The 17,076-nt window shown below is 36.3% G+C and overlaps 1 protein-coding gene across 1 annotated transcript; it reads left to right on the forward strand.

Moving 5' to 3' along the window:
• The first annotated feature begins 350 nt into the window (after positions 1-350).
• On the forward strand, positions 351-17,076 carry LOC110092959 (GRF1-interacting factor 2). Its single transcript, XM_020817678.2, has 4 exons — positions 351-716; positions 5,007-5,083; positions 15,093-15,177; positions 16,382-17,076. Exons 1-4 carry the CDS (start codon positions 648-650, stop codon positions 16,829-16,831), a joined length of 681 nt encoding a protein of 226 aa, XP_020673337.1. The 5' UTR covers positions 351-647; the 3' UTR covers positions 16,832-17,076.

Below are 17,076 nucleotides of genomic sequence, written 5' to 3' on the forward strand. Positions count from 1 at the left end.
GAATTTTGGATGTTGAGCAACCGACTATCTGCTTCGGGTTTTTACGTTTTTCTGTCATCCTCTTTTGATGGTTTTTAAAGTTTTTAATTGTATCTTTTCTTCAATTTTTTTTGGGCTTATTCAAGCCAGCCATTAATGGCTTTAGTATTTTCATTTACTTACTTGTAATCGTTTTGATCAATATACGGGCTTAGCCCAAATTTTCCCCAAAAAAAAAAAAAAAGCATTTTTTTTATAGCTAAACTCCTAGCCCTATATTTATTTGTATGCAATTAAAATTAGCATTTTTTTTTTCCTTTTTTTTTACCGGGGAATTTTCAGTTTTAAAACGGCAAAATCGGCCAAAGGCCCACTCGGTTAGCGAGTCAAGCGGCCCCCCTCCTCTCTCTCCGTCGTCCACAAGGCGCAGACAAGCAGCCCCACTCTCCTATTTCTCTTCCACCTCGTTGAGCACACCGCGCCCGTTTTCCCAAAAATTCCTACTTTCCTCGTCTCCACTCTCGCTGCCGCCATTCTTATTGATTATCTACCGTTCCCTCGAAGATCCCTTTTTTTTTCGCTTATCGAATCACCAGTGGGGAATTCCGCTCCAGGACTTAAAAAGGCGGAGTCTTTCTGTGCAGAGAATACGACAAGACAACGCAAGAATGCAGCAACCTACGCATCCGATGTCCCAAATCTCGCCGGCAAACATCACCACAGAGCAGATTCAGAAGGTTTGCTCCTTGTCTCCTCCTCTTCTTGTATAAAACCCGAATCCCTAGCTCTGAACTTGTCCCAGTTAGTTAGCTAGGGATTTGTTTATGGGGTTTATCACCACTGCTTTGGGCGTTAAGCTGCTGGCGAGCCGCTGATATTAAACGTGTGATTTTGATCGAAGTTCGGTTCTTTGGGGGATATAAGATTTGTTTTTCCATTGGTTGGAAAAATCAAGGATGTGGAAGTGGGGCTGGTCATGCGTGCTTTCCCATTGGTGGGAGAAGTGCGTGGGTTGGGGCTTTCAGCTATCTCTGTTGGTGATGTTCATTTATTGCATCTCTGATTCTGATAGTTGTAAGAATATGTGTGAGAGTAGGGATGGGCTGTTTGCTTTATATACGACCAGTAAATTTCTTGCTCCACCTTTTCCTCAGCAACAAGGTTGGTTATGAACTCTTTTGGATTATAAGTTCGAACCACTGGAGGGTAAAATAAATCTAGCTAATGGGCTGTTTGGTTCAAGTAAGATTTGGTAAATCTTGTAAATTCTGATATAGTAAATATTGGGAGAAATTATTCTGTGCGGAGGTCGGACGTAGCTCTACGTCCGGAGGCGAATCAGGTGCAGCCACATCAACAGTACCGAGCAGTATCAAGCCGCGGTACCCAGCAAAGAGATGATGTGGCACACTTTGGTTGGTCGCCGTCCGTTCGGCGTCCACACATAATAATTAATCAAATATTGGAGGCGTCAAATACTAAAAACTATTTGGCATGTAGACATCAAATCTGGTTAAATCCTAGCAATCTGTTTGGCAGAAATTTTCAAGATTTAGTATTTAAATAAAGGAGAAAAAGTTGTGTAAATTTCTTAAATACTGCTGCTCGTAAAATTTACTAAATCCTGGATTCAGCCTAAATAGGAGGAAAACAGAATCTAAGAAACTCGTAAGATTTATATGGCTAAAAAAAAAAAAAAAGTTATGCGAGTTTTAGCCTGCATCCTGACTAAATCTAGCAACTTGTGAAAGAATTTGATATAGTATCTAATATGTTAGGTAATTTTGGCTTGGTGTTTGATTTCCTGGCATTAATGTAGATTTCCCTCTGTTAACCATTTAATATGTGAAATCTGGAAATTAATATGCAGCACAGCAAGGCCTCTAGAGTTTCTTACATATGTGATGTTGCATTATTAATGGATGTTATCTATCTGATTTAGTAACATATGTCAATAAATAATAATTATATAAATAGCATGTGTTGGCCAAATATACTTACACTAAATGTTATCCTATCTGATAGCTTTAGGAAATGATGATAAAAAAGAAAGCTTAAAATTACTTAAGAACATTCTAGGTAACACTAGATATTGGGTTAAAATTTACCAGAAGGCAGGTTCAACAATCCCATTGCGATGAAAGCTTGACATTTCCATAGTTATAACATTTGTCACCCAGAAGATATATTGAATTATTGTTTATTTGCATTGTTTGTTAGAGAAGGTTGATCCTGAAACACAGATGGTGCTTTTCCAACTACACTTTCCTTTTGTTGTTCACCTCAAACACTCAAGTGCTGCTTCGTATGAACATTTCAAAACTTCTCTCTACTTCTGGACCTTAGTACATGCTACATGCTACCTAAGTTAAGGGTTTGTGTATTATGAGTATGAGTGGGGAAGAAAGCTAGACAATTTAACTACAATTTTCTTAAATTGTATTTATGGAAGAGATAGAAGTAATCATGTTGAGTTCAATGTGAATGCCCTTAAATTCATTTTTTAAATATACACAACAATTAACATGAATAATCACAAAATGTTAGTTTTGTAAGGATATGGAATGTAAAAGAGTGGGTGAATAGATAACTCACTTCAGAATATGCAAGGATATGATACGGTTTTAACTTCACATTATTTGGATATCTTGAAGTGGATTTTTGTGTAATGTGGTCATAAGATTTAATTTTCTTTCAAAATTATACAATTGAAGGTCATTCAGTTACTAATGATCCATTTGTTTGTTAAGAATTAGAAAACAACTTGTTCCCCGCTGTACTGTAAGCACTGGCTTTAACTGTCACAACATATACAATTAAGTGCTCTTTGATCTCCTCTAATACTCCATTAAGCAATCCATAAATGTATTTTACATTCAATTGATTAGATGTTTCAACAGATTTCAAGAAAATAATTCCGTAGGGGTTATTTTTTAAAATGTTAATTAGGCTTTAGCTCTTAATATAATACCAACTATCAGACATGATTGTCACTCTAGATTGACTCCAAGCCCTTTTAATTTCCTCAATGCCTTTTTTCTGTATTGCTTAACTTCTCCTTCAAAATCTAATTTCTTAAGTGATATTTGGACGAGGGTTTGAAGCCTCAACCATGAGCGCCTATAGAGTTGATCATATTATAGTAAGAAAAGGAGGTTGCCACATGGCATTCTCATAGAAAAACCTCCTAATATGCATGCAAATGCAAACTTAACATTCTCTGAAAACATCTTCTACTATGTAGAATTGTAGATACCACTCTCTCCCTGCCTATCACCCTCTAAATTTATCATGTGTTGATTATTAGATCTGTTGCACTTCTATTAGACATTGATGGCAAGGATAATGATGATTCTCTACCACAATGCTCACTCCCATGATATGATCCAACATCAACTCTAACATCTAATTGTTGTTGCGTTGACATCATTGACTTATTCTTGTATGAATATATCTCTTATTTTACTATTTTTATCACTTTTGCACACGATAACATATTTTTATGTGAGTCGAAGAGTCATTCTTCATCCTTGTAGCACCCCATTTAATTACCTTCTCTCAATTACTGCACTTTAAATAAAAATATATTTCATCGCTTCCTCCAGCGTTGACTTGAGCATTATATTTTCATGTTGATTCAAATTTGAGAACATAAAAACATCTAAAAAAATAAACAACTTAATTAATCCATACAAAGAAATTATATTTATTCAAACAAACAAAAAAATAGAATTTGTAAATTTTAACCTTCTAGAGAAATTATTTGGTTGGAGTATGGAATTCCTTCTAGAAGATCCAAACTAGGCTAGGAGGAGGGCATAGCATCTGCGCAGGGGGACTAGGGAAGGCCGACAACTATTTGTGAGGAATGAACGGCACGTGTCGTTCTCAATGCTTGCATCTTTAGGTGATGTTGTTCATCATAGGATAAGTACTATATATATACACCTAAAGCTTGAGGTGTAAGCCTCACCTAATGCACCTGAGAAGGGTCTCAAAGCTTTTTTGTTGCTTATTATGCTGAACTGTGCCTCAAGACCTGCCACATATTACATAATTTTGAACAATATACGGGGATGCACCTTTTTGAAGTTTCTTTCATAACTTCTCCCACGTTCTCAGCGTTGAATTTTTTCTATGCTAAATTGATCATCTCCTTTGTAAGCGTACTTAATTGTGAATGCTCATCTTCTTTCTGCTTGGGCACCTTTTGACAGTTCTTTTGCTTCAGGCATACAAATGATATGCTCCCCTTGTAACCTTCTAGTAGAATTGTTAGGCCAGTTGAAGGTACCAATATTCCTGATTTCATGGCTGATAAATGTGCTGATTCCCATGTTCCCAGATTTTCTAAGTGTTAGACATGCTTTGATGAGCTTCCCTCTTCCTTGTTGATTTATAATTATTGTAGTATGATAATAATATAATATGAAATTTCTTTGATTTCAAATATCCGTGTGTTCATAGGACTATATGTGAGGCATCTTATTATCCAATTTATGTTGGATACTTGGAACTCTTATGATAATACCATAGGTCATATTTGATTTTAATTATTAAAATAAATAATTGGACACTTCTTTTGATAAATTATTTAGGAGCAATTACATGCATAACATTAAAATTTAAACTATTTATAAAATTAATATTACCTTCCTTCAATTTTCAAAGTTTCAATCAAATATCGAAACTCACAATAAAACTCTAATCCATGTATTTTTTTCTTTGTTAAATATCCAACGGTTTGATCGTGGAGAGCATAATATCACAAGTTGGACAGTTCCAAAAAATGATGTGAGTGTATGTTTTGTAAGTAAAAGAGTTTTAAATATTATTTAATATGGTTAAAATCCAGACTATCTTGTATTTCTCTATGTTTCGTCCTTCCACTTGTATGAGTTCATCACAATTTTTTATTTTCTTCCATACTAATTTACTAGTATGCATGTAATGCACATGCACCCCAAGTTGTGTCTGCTTTATAGAATGTTATTTTCTTAATTCACTTACTTCTTTATTTATTGTAGTATTTGGATGAAAACAAGCAGCTGATTTTGGCAATTTTGGATAATCAGAACTTGGGCAAACTCGCTGAATGTGCTCAGTAAGTTACTGAGAAAGTCGTGCAGTCAGATTTTTTCATGGCATTTCTACTTTTCACACTTGTGTCCAATGTATTTATTAAATTCGTATGTAATTTGATTTTTTGTTTGTTGATTCATTTTTACAGTTTGTACACTCTGAATTTGCAACATTAGCTGTTTTTCACATGTATGAGCATCAAGGTCTAATTTATTTACTGAATAAGAGAGGGAAAGTAGCACATTTGTGTTGAAAACCCTAACCAATCATTGTGCTAAAGAATCAACAATGATTTAGTTTTATTTAAATACTTCTCTTGGAACCAGTTGGAACCCTAAATCTGCCCAGCATCTTTGATTATTTTGTTGTCTTTTGATCCAATATCCGATCTAACATCCCAATTTGGTTAAGTATAGGCTTTGAATGGGTAATATGCCAATTCCTTCGATGTTGTTTGAACTAGATATTTTATTTTCTTTATCAGAAAGGAAGAATATGGTGAAGGATTATCTTTGAAACAATCTCAACTTTGAAGTTTCAGTAATTCTTGGGGCAACACATGCAACACCTAAAAGTTACTAGAATTACTCCTGAAATACCAATTCTGAAATATTACATATGCAATACTCTAAACCATAAAATTATAACATCTAAAATTGCTAGAATTACTCCTTAAACACCAAATTCTGAACTATTACATTTGTGACTCTCTAAACATTTACCTCTTTCAAAAATACCAGGCTGATAAACACCATTGGGAATACTAGAAGTAGTTTTCCATCTCTCTGAATTTAGACCCTGAAATTCCCGTAGAACATCCTCTGATTGGTTGCTATGAACATTCGCATGGGGGTCTCTGTTTGAATGCAAGCCTGTGCAGGTTAGCTCCAATGACATGCTGTACCTATGGTTGCCACTCTAACAATGTTCAACCCATATGTTTGGCAGATATAGTTGCAAGCAAGCCCCTGCATATGGTTGTTCCAGCTGCAGTAGCCACTGTGTGGAGCTGATGGTGCCCACTGCTGCTCAGTGGAAACAAGTACTTAGGAGGAAATTTCATATTTGTTAAGCGGATAAAATGGTTCAGCTGATGGTGCCCACTGCTGCTCAGTGGAAACAAGTACTAGGAGGAAATTTCATTTTTGTTAAGCGGATAAAATGGTTCAGCTGTGGATTTGTATGCAATTCATTTTCGGGGATAGTTTGATGGAATGCCACATATTCATAATTTGATTAAATGATTCATGATTAGAAAATGGTTAAGATGCCGTGATGAAGTGACTTTCGTGCAATTTTGCAAGAGTCGGTTGTTAGATGGGAGTTACATAAGGCGAGGTGTTATGGAGCATTCTATCAGTTTTAGTCCCTACGTAGGTAATTATCCTCATTTTTAAATAATTCTTGGTCTATCAAAAAGCTCATTTTGTTGAGATAGGTCATGCAAGAGGATGAACAAATGAACAATTTTTTTTTTTATTGTGAATACAAGTTTGGTGATCACTCTTTGATGAAGAAGCATGAACAGGTGCTTAATCGCGAAATCCATTTATTTGCATATGGCATGGTTTTATACTACTGTTTCTTCAAAAATATATGAATGTTCTAGTTGTTAAATGTTAGATCATATTAGCATTCTCTACAGTTACTTGATTATATGAATTTAGAAGTGTGATAGGAAACACTTGAAGATCTCAAGTAATTTCTATCAATCTTTAGAAAAATAGCGAAAATCCTCCAAAAAATCCGCACAAAACCAATAAAACACTAGAAAATTTGTATTATTTGATGAAATAGAAATGAAAAATAGCAAGATATAGTTGATCCTCAATTCGAGAAGAGGATCAATCTGTCCCAAATCTCTAGATGCTGCTAGAGCCCATGAAAACCTAAATCTTAGAGATATCAAATTTCAGTCAAATTCAAATGCCATAACCCTAGGAAAACAAATTATTTAATGCATACAAATCAAAAGGAAATCTCTGAACAATCTCTACATTCAAATTTCCCTCTTAATCCCCCAAAAAATCTTCCCTATTCGGCTCCCGAAAACCTGCGGCTTGATCGTCCTTCGCAGGAGAGGTGGAGAAGTTCCGCCTCTATTTTCTTGGGTCGGTCCCGTGTGGACCGGCTGGACCGGTCCAATGGACCAGTCTAACGATACTCCCCTCCCAAAGATCCACCTTGTCTTCAAGGTGAAAATATGCTCGTGTTCCCGTGGAGGTGGCCATTCTTGAGGTGGTTGAAAAATCTTACCGAATTGATGAATCAAGGGCTGCACTGAAAGAGAAACATCCCCTCCCTCCTCCAATCTTATAACATCCAGCCTGTGTAGTCCCACCAGAAAATCTTCCCCCACCTCTTGTATGTCCCTAACCATGGTCTTAAGTGAAATCATGGGCTTTGGATAGCCCTACATCTTCCCTTATAACCACGTTTCTCTCATCCACCATTAATTCCATCATGAGTGCTCCCCAATTGTCCTTGGCTTCCCACAAGGTTTGCAACCACTTCATCCCCAGGATGACATCAGTACTTCCTAACTCTAGTGGACGAAAATCCTCCCTTACCTGAATCCCCTGAATGGTCAACACCACTCCTCTACAGGTCTCATGGGCCCTGACCTTTCTCCACCTTCCATGTACCCATCATCACCCCATAACAACCGGTGTCCACCAATTTCACTCATAGTTGGTTGACAATCTCAGTGGAAATGAAATTATGGGTAGCCCCATTGTCAATCAATACTACCACCTCCATGCCTACTATTTCCCTCTTTACCTTCATTGTATGATTCGAAGTGAATCCTACTACTGAATTCAGGGAGACCTTCGCCACATCCAGATGCAACTAATCATCCATCTCTTTCTCACCTCCCTCAGTTTCCTCGTCATCACAGACGATGAGAACCTGAAGAGTTCGATCTCTACACCTGTGTCCTGGAGTATACTTCTCATCACGCCGGAAACATAACCCCTTTGTCCTCTTCTCCTGTATCTCCTTCTCTGTCAGCCTCTTCAAAATTTTTCCCACTCCCTCCTACTAGCTTCTCCCCAGTGGTCTCATGGAATCCTCCTGATCTCGGACCCTTGGGTGCTAAATGAGTAGTCATCATCCTGTAACTGCCCTCTGTGTTGCTACTCCTCGCTGCCCTCTCCAGATTTCTCTGATTTTCAACTAGCTGTGCTAATTTCATGGTCTCCCTCAAGTTTCGAGGCATCAGAATCTTCACTGCTGCTCAGATTTTGCCTTAAACCCCTTCATGAAGTTCCCCTCCAATACAATATCTGATAATCGCTCCACCCTATTGGCCAAGCACTCAAACCGCTCTTGGTAGTCTGCTACTGATCTCTCCTACGCCAGAGTAAAGAACTGCTCATAGAAATCTCCTCCATGGTCGGTTTGGAAACGTTCTATTATGCAATCCTTGAATTCACTCCAGTTCCTGATATTTCTCCTCTGGTCTCTCCACTGGTACCATGACAGTGCCTTCCCTTCCAAGCACGAGCCTGCCACTGTCAGTTTCTCCTCCTCAGTTAGCCCATTGATGGCGAAGTATCTTTTCACCTTATAAATCCACCCATTTGTACCATCCCCTTCAAATATGGGCATCTTGAGCTTCCTCATCTTCGAATCTCCCCCATATCCCCTTATTCCTCCATAGCTTCATCTTTCCCAAGTGCTTGGCCCTCCCCATGTCTCCTGGTCTTCCCTTGCCCTATCATAGCCCAAATCCCTTCGAATTCTCCTCTCTTTCTTCAAATTCAGCACCCCAGCTTCCATAATATCCCTCCCTGTGTTCCCAATCAGCACCTCTTTGCTCCGCCCTTCCATACTCATACCTCTCCCCATACCTACCTTCTCTATCCTCCTTCTGGAAAGGCTCCATATGAGATTTCCTTCTTTCTCCCTTCATGATCTCCACCTAATCTTCCTCCCTACGAATTTCAGAATTCGTGTTTTCCCCTTCCACTCTTTTTGCCACGGAAGCTAACGTTTGGTTGTGAATTTTCATCATTTTCTTCATCATGTCCCGGAGATCGGCTACTTGTACTTCCATGGAGGAAATCCTTTCCTCCACCCTTATCTTGATTTGGTTCATCTCTCCTTCAAGTCTTTCTTCTAGCGCATCTACTTTATTGGCCTCCATCTCTATCCTGATTTTTGTAAATTCAAAAATTCTGGATTTAGATCACTATAACAGCAACTATCTCCTTTTTCGGCCAAAATTTAGCCGCTGAAATTCGCCAAAATCAGCCCACGAATGATCCCAAGACTTGCTCTGATACCAACTTGATAGGAAACACTTGAACGTCTCAAGTAATTCCTATCAATCTTTAAAAAAACAGCGAAAATCCTCGCGAAAATCCTCCACAAAAATAAGAAAACATTAGAAAATTTGTATTATTTGATGAAATAGAAACGGAAAATAGCAATATACAGTTGATCATCAATTCGAGAAGAGGATCTATCTCTCCTAAATCTCTAGATGCCGAAGAAAACCTAAATCTAAGAGATCTCAAATTTCAGTCAAATTCAAGATGCCCTAACCCTAGGAAAACAAACTATTTAATGCATACAAATCAAAAGGAAATCCCTAAACAGCCCCTACTTTCAAATTTCCCTCTTAATCCCCCCAAAAATCTTTCCTATTCGGCTCCCAAAAACTTGTGGCTTGATCGGCCTCTGCGGAGATGCGGAGAAGTTCCGCCTCTATTTGCCTGGGCCGGTCCCGTGTGGACCGGCTGGATCGGTCCAATGGACCGGTCTAACAAAGTGTTGGCTTTAATTTGATAAAAGGTTATATTGTTTAATGGTGTATCAATCTTGTACGTTAAATCAGATTCATTGATTTGTTTCTGGAAACTGTTCTGTGTGAATTAGTTTCTTCGTATGTGCATTGGTACTGATACAAATTTTGCATTAAAGTTAGAGAGTAGCCAGTGGATTACTGATATCTGCCGTGAGCTTCACTTTAATGCGATAACTTGTGAATGGTCATATATATCTTTTGTTGTGATGTCGTCCAAAATTTCTATTATGTTGCATGGATATTCCTAATACTCGAGGTATGCATTGTCTGATATTTGGTGGACATGGACACACTTTTGAAATGGCACTAGCATATACTGGACATGCAGAAATGTGTCAGAAAATCCATATTAGAAGACATAAAAAAACCATGAACCTCTCGTTGGACTCGGTAGAAAATACCATGGATACAGTGGAGATCTATCTATTATCTCTTTTGCCTTTTTCTTTTTGGAAATTTGAAATTGTTTTTCCACTCTCTTTGGAAGATATTTGCAAAAATGATCGGCCATGAATTTGGACATTTGTAGAAAATTCAGTGATAGATGTGCTTCTTCTATGAATCTAACATCTCAAGAGTACTTTCATATTTGAGTTTATTTTATGGAAAAATGATCACTATAATACTTAATTGATAGATTATTGATGATGGTTTTCTTCTTGATCTTAATACATTCGTGAGATAGTAATTATTGTTCATTGTTGCAACTAGAACCTATAAGCATGAGGCTGGCTTGGAATAAACTCCAAAAATTTGAAGGAATTTGAAATTCATTGTTGCTCTAGGTTCTAGTTGTTGTTTCACTTTTTCTTGGATAGTCATCTTGTGCCTCATTAATTCACATGTCCTTCAAAGAATTCTTTTATGAAGAGTTAAAATCAATGTAATGATCTTGACAAAATCAGTGAGAATACTCAACAAGTAGAGGACAAATCAAAGAAAAACAGCCAACTTTATTGAGAAAATTCAACTAACGGAAGAAAAACAAACAAGATACAAGTGATCCTCAATTCGAGATCACGAGAAGACCCGGACCGGTCCGGGTTGGACCGGTCCAGCCGGCCCCTCCTGGGCCGGCGTAACAGAGGATCGATCTCTCCCTTTTTCTCTAGATGCCGCTAGAGCCCAAAGGAAAACTAAACCTAAGAGATCTCAAATTTCAGCCAAATTCAAGATGCCCTAACCCGAGGAAAACCAACTATTTAATGCATACAATTCAAAAGGAAATCTCTAAAGTCTAAACAGTCCCTACATTCAAATTTCCTTCCTAACTCCCTCAAAAATCCTTCCAAAATGGCTTCGTCAAACCTGGGCGGTCGGCTCTTGCGTACAAGAGGCAGAAAACCTCCACCTGTTTCACCCATAAGCCGGTTCTGTATGGACCGGCTAGACCGGTCCAGTGGACCGGTCTAACACATTTCTTTGATCTTTACTTAAGTCAGGAATATTATGCTCTGTCTCTCCTATGTTGCTAAGATATTATTCCAATAAATTTTTGCATGGCTTGTTAACTTCATCTTAGCAAATATAGTTTTTTAATAGTCATCCTTTTGAATAAGCTAGTCTAGAAACCTGGGATCATGAATATCATGGGGCTTCTACTGTAACCTTATTTTTGGTTTCATATGTACGTGTCTATGATGTCTATGATGCTCATTCCTACGATGGTTCCTAAATAATTTGTCCTTGGTGGATGGTCAGTCATAGGTTTTCCATAAATAGCTTAGTTATGGGCAGGTGGTTGGTCTTGCATCCTAGTGCGATCATGGCTTGCATTTGGTTAGTTAGATTCATAATCATGTTTTGTAATTTAGGAAAGGTCTCCTCATTATGTAAGGCATCTTCTTCTACACTTCCTCATAAATTTTTTCATTTGATCCATGCTAGCAGATATTTTGACATGTTTTATGCAGTGAGAATACAATGTAGATGCAATATGGGAGAAGTTTTTTTATTTTTTATTAAAATATGCAATGAGTGCTTGCTGTAAAAATTTATAAAAGAAAAGCTTAAAATAAAGTTCTAAACTTTTTGAAAATTTTCAGTAAAACTGAAGTTTAAATATAGGGAGCTAATATTGATTGGAACATAGGTTAGGGTTTATTTTTCAAGTGGATCACCACCTTATTAATGTGATTTCACTCTAGCAATTTGATGGTGAGATAAGTTTAAAGGGTGATTAGTTAAACAATTGAAAGTGGAGGCAGCTAGTTGACCCAGCTACATTTTTGTTCATAGAATTAACTCAAATAGGTAATTTGTCTCAAAACTTTGCAATAGAAAATTAAATACCATTAAAAAGTAAACAAATCCCAAAATCAAAGAATGTCCTTTTTATGGATATCAGTTCACCAATTGCAAGTGTTTTCCCAAACAACCACTCTTAGCAGTGAAGTCTCCAATGCTCCACCAATCTAAGCTCTGATAACTTTTTTTTTAGTGTGGCCTACGGTTAGACCACTAAGGGGTAACTGATTTGGAATTGGAAGGCTTCTAAAGAAGTTAGGAATGATTTAAAAGCCTTTGGAAAATTTTCAGAGTATGTTAAATTCCCATATAATAGTAGGCTATGAAGGGAAGAAGGGAAGCTGACCGAATTCTCCTACTTGAGATTTAGGGTTTTAGGGTTTCAAAATATGGGAACTCCAAGACTTTGAAACTCCTGATATAGAAAATGAGTGTGTCTACTTTAATTTTGGGAAGTTTCATAATTTTCCGAGGGCTTTGGTTGGGTTAACAGAGGCGAGAACCAAAATAGGTCTTATTCAGCCTAGCCTTGGCCAAGAGCTGTTATAGTTTTTTCTTAGTGATTTTTGTGGGTAATTGAATAGATAATTGATAAGTGAGTGTGAGGGAATAAATGTAAAAGAATTTGTATTAAATAATAGATAGGATTTAAGGAGATTCAATACTTGTTACCAAAATAGCAAGTTTGAAGAAATCATCAAATCCCTTCAAGGGTGAGGCCGACTATCTAGGCTCTCGCTTCTTTGGAACAAACTCCAAAATTTTCAACACATCAATAACCTCCTTCATTCTTCATTCCATCAAGTGTGAATAGGTTTACAACTGTCAATTTAAATTACATGAAGAGAGGAAAAAAAGGAGTGAGGGCCGCCACACTGGAGAGTATATATGAGAGTGAGAGATATAACCATAAAATTTTCTTTTGACCAATCAATTTAAATTACATGAAGAGAGGAAAAAAAGGAGCGAGGGCCCATGCTTATTTGAACTATTTTATTCAAATACACAATTGCACATTAAAATAATCACATTTCCTCAAACTTGAAAATGTAAACTTTAATTTTTTTTAATTTGAATTTCATATTTTCAAATTATAATTATAGCCACAAATTAAAAATCACAAACACTATCTTTCACAACAAATACCACTCACATAAAATAGAAATTCCACTTAAGAGCTTTCATTGCTCCTTGACATGGGTTCTTGAATTCTCTTCCCTTTGTTTTTGCTTTGGGTTCTAGTTGTTGGCCTACTTTTTCTTGAATAAACCTTCTGTGTCACATCACTTATTCTTTTCTTAATTTGTTTAGATCTTAGGGGCTATTTGGCAACAAGTAGGATTTAACTTTAGTAAAATCTAAAAAAATTCTATAAATATGGATTTAGTAAATCCATAGTGTGTTAAATCTTGAAACCTATTTGGCAAGAGAAATATTAATTCCTATTAAATCCTGTAAAATTATTTGATAACATAATTCAGGATTTTAAACGATTAGTTCATTAAAAATTCAAATAATTTATGTTTCAAATTTATTTTGTATTTGAAATAATAATTACTTATTAATTATAATTTTAATAAGTGTCAATAAATTATAATTATAAATAATATAATTAGAAGCTAGTTTAATGATTAATTGATTTAAATAATTATTTAAAACTAATTAAATAATTTTTAATTACTAAGTATACTATTAATTATCTAAGCAATTACTTAAGTATTCTATTACTTCCAATTAATTATTATTTCACATACCTCTTGGTAATTACCATATTAATTATTTAATTACTTCTACTTAATTAGTTAATTGTTATTTTACATATTGAATTATTTGATTATTAATTATTAATTATAATTCTAATTTTTTAAGTATTCTTAAATATAAATTTAATTTTTAATTATATCATTAATTATCTAATTAATTATTAATGTTTTATGCTATATTAATTAAGCTAAATTAATTTAATTTCTAATTTAAATGATACGATTTGCTTTTCAACTTCTCCATTTCTTCGTTGTTTTGCTTCTCCTCAATGCCATTTCTTCATCGCTTCTTCGTCTCATTCGACGACGTCGGATTGGAAGTCACAACGAGAGCTCGATCGCTGCGAAGGTAAACCATCTTTCTCCCCACTAAGGCCGTTGCGTGAGAAGCATTCTCGTGCAAGTCCGTAAATCCCTTAAATCCACCGAAGAATGAGATTTACAATTGATTCGGATTCATTGCGCACTCTCAAACTGTTTGGAAGGATTTACGATGAATCCGACGTAAATCCTGCTTAAATACTGCTACCAAACAACCACTTAGTTTTGGATGGTGATTAATTTTTTGGCAAGTAAGATACATGTTCGGCATGCTTTTTTTTTTTTTTTTTGTAAGTGTGAATTTGATCGTTGTTGACATTGGAAGCCAATTTGGCAGTTTTGTTTTCATTGCATTTATCATCACTTTGGGTCTGCTCCTCGAGATAAGTACTTGCAAGCTTCATTTTGCTTTCAATTATATTATCTTGATTTCTTGATTCTAGCAGCCTTGGTGATGTACTAAAATCTTTTCAAGTTTCACGAGAAAATGATCAAAATTATACTTTAACTCTTTATTAAAGATCAAAATAATCCGTAACTATATTAAAGGATCATTTTTATCTCTCAATTCCTTTAAGAAGATTCAAAATAATCTCACTATATGACTATTTTGATTCATTTTTAAAGACTTGAGGGACCAAAATGATCCATTAATATAATCTGGGATCATTTTGATTCTTCATAAAGAATCAAGGGATCATTTTGATCCTTTTCGCCAAAGTTCAGCATTGTTGGCAAGTATTGGACTTCATCCTAATTCGTAAAGGGGTTAAATTAACCGATTACACTGCTCAAGTTACTGCAATATTTTTGCTAGAAAACTGTATCTTTTCACTTGTTTAAATGTATTGAAACTAATGGTTCTGATTGTTCCACCAAATGGCCAGGTACCAAGCCCAGCTCCAAAAGAATCTGCTTTATCTTGCCGCAATAGCTGATGCACAGCCTCCAACTCCTTCAGTTCGTCCTCAGGTTTTTTCTCTGCACAATATTTATGCTTATTCTCATCTCTAGTTTTACCTAGGGGTATAAATTTGTTAGGGCTGAGAGTTTGACTAGCAAACTGAAAGATCAAAGACCAGGCAATTTATGGCAAGGTGACTAACTCACCATACTTGTTTGAAACAAATTTGGTTCACCCCAGTCTAGATTGAATAATCTTGATTGAGATGAAATCAATATATGGGTCTGCAGTTTTTTGTAAAATTAGCTATGCAAGCGTTGTGGTAAAAGCCAATTTCTAAAGCTGTTGTGATTATTATAGATTTGTTTTCTTCAAAAATAAATTGGACATTAGCTTTCCTGTTTGTTTAAAGCTTCTTCTCATTGTAATATTTTTGAAAAGCAACCATAATGATATAGCCAAATAAAATAAAATTGTGAAAGAACTATCCCAAATGCTCTCTTAAAAGGCTTGTATGTAAGAATGCATGCATGTGTTTGTATTTTTATGTTCTCTGTTTGTAATTACTCAGCTATATATGTATCACCTATGGATGTTTGAATGCATGTTTGCACATGTTAGGATTGGACATCGAACTTAATGAGATCCCAACATGTTTGAGTCGAGATTAAGGCTTTGTTTGGGACTACTTTTTTACTGCTTATTAAAGCAGCTTTTTAGTACAAAAATTAAAATTTTTATACTAAAAAGCTGCTTTAAGAAGCAGTAACAAAGCTGTCCCAAATGAAAGCCTAAATCAGGCGAACCAAGCTTGACAATTTCCAGTTGATCTTGAGCTTGGTTGGATTAGCTGAAGATGGGATTAGTCAGAGTTTACCGCGCTAGTTTTATGTTGAAGTATCAAATTTTCAATCTACTTGGGAGTAAAAAGTATTTTTCTTATCTGTTTAAGGACTTATTTAAAGCGTTTTTAGGTAATGTGAAATTCAAGTTATCTTCAGAAACCAGTATGTTGTGACTTGTTCCATTTTTTATCATATTGGGCATGGTTGACACCTTTAGTTCCATGCTTTAAAATAGGCCTTCTAAAGCTTAATTTGTAGATTGTTGAAGTATAACACTGAAATGTTGGCTATTTATAATACTAACACCCTTCAATCCTAACTTTCAAATTCTCACCTAAATATTTTAACCGAATAATGCCGTTAATTACTGAAGTTAAAGTAGAAAAGACATATAGTCATTGCCTGAAATATCTGACTTGCTGCGCAGGTAGTTCCACACCCCGCAATGCAGCAGGGAAGCCCTTTTATGCAGCAAGGCCCAGCTTTCCCACCCCGGCCGCTCATGCACTTCACTCCTCAGCAACTTCATGGACAGCAGCGGCAACTCCAGTCGCAATCGATGTCTTTCCCAAGCCACCTGGGCATCAGACCTGGGGTCATCAACGGCATTCCATCCATGCATCTTCCACAGAATTCTCTTGCTGCTAGTGGTGGCGAGCTCCCGCCACCCGGTTCCGCCATGCCTGAGCTCCCACGAGGTAGCGCTCCATCAAGTAGCTCAATGGACGCGCAAGCGAGCAAACAAGATGCCACTAAGGCTGATATTTCGACCGGCGGCTCGACCGACGGCCAAAGAAGTTCGGGCATTGAGCATGCAAGTGGGGAGGTTGTTGAAGCCCAAGCTTACTTGAAAAGGAATGAAGAATCCAAGACATGATAAGCTTAGTTATGATAATCTTAAGAACTTGTATATCTTTTTAGTCTGGTTTTCTCTCATGTTGGTTTTGGGTGCAAATGTGGTGTGTCCTGGTTTGTACTTTGTTCCAATGTTTGTAGACATTGAGTTATTCAAATGGCGTTTGCAAGTTTCTGTAGTTGTCAGATCTGTTTGTGGTATACTTCTCAACTCTTTGTAACATGGAATTTTGTTCTGATTTTGATTTATTTTGGGATTACGATGAA

The sequence above is a fragment of the Dendrobium catenatum genome, unplaced genomic scaffold, assembly GCF_001605985.2.
Source record: "Dendrobium catenatum unplaced genomic scaffold, ASM160598v2 original_scaffold_161204, whole genome shotgun sequence".
NCBI lineage: Eukaryota > Viridiplantae > Streptophyta > Magnoliopsida > Asparagales > Orchidaceae > Dendrobium > Dendrobium catenatum.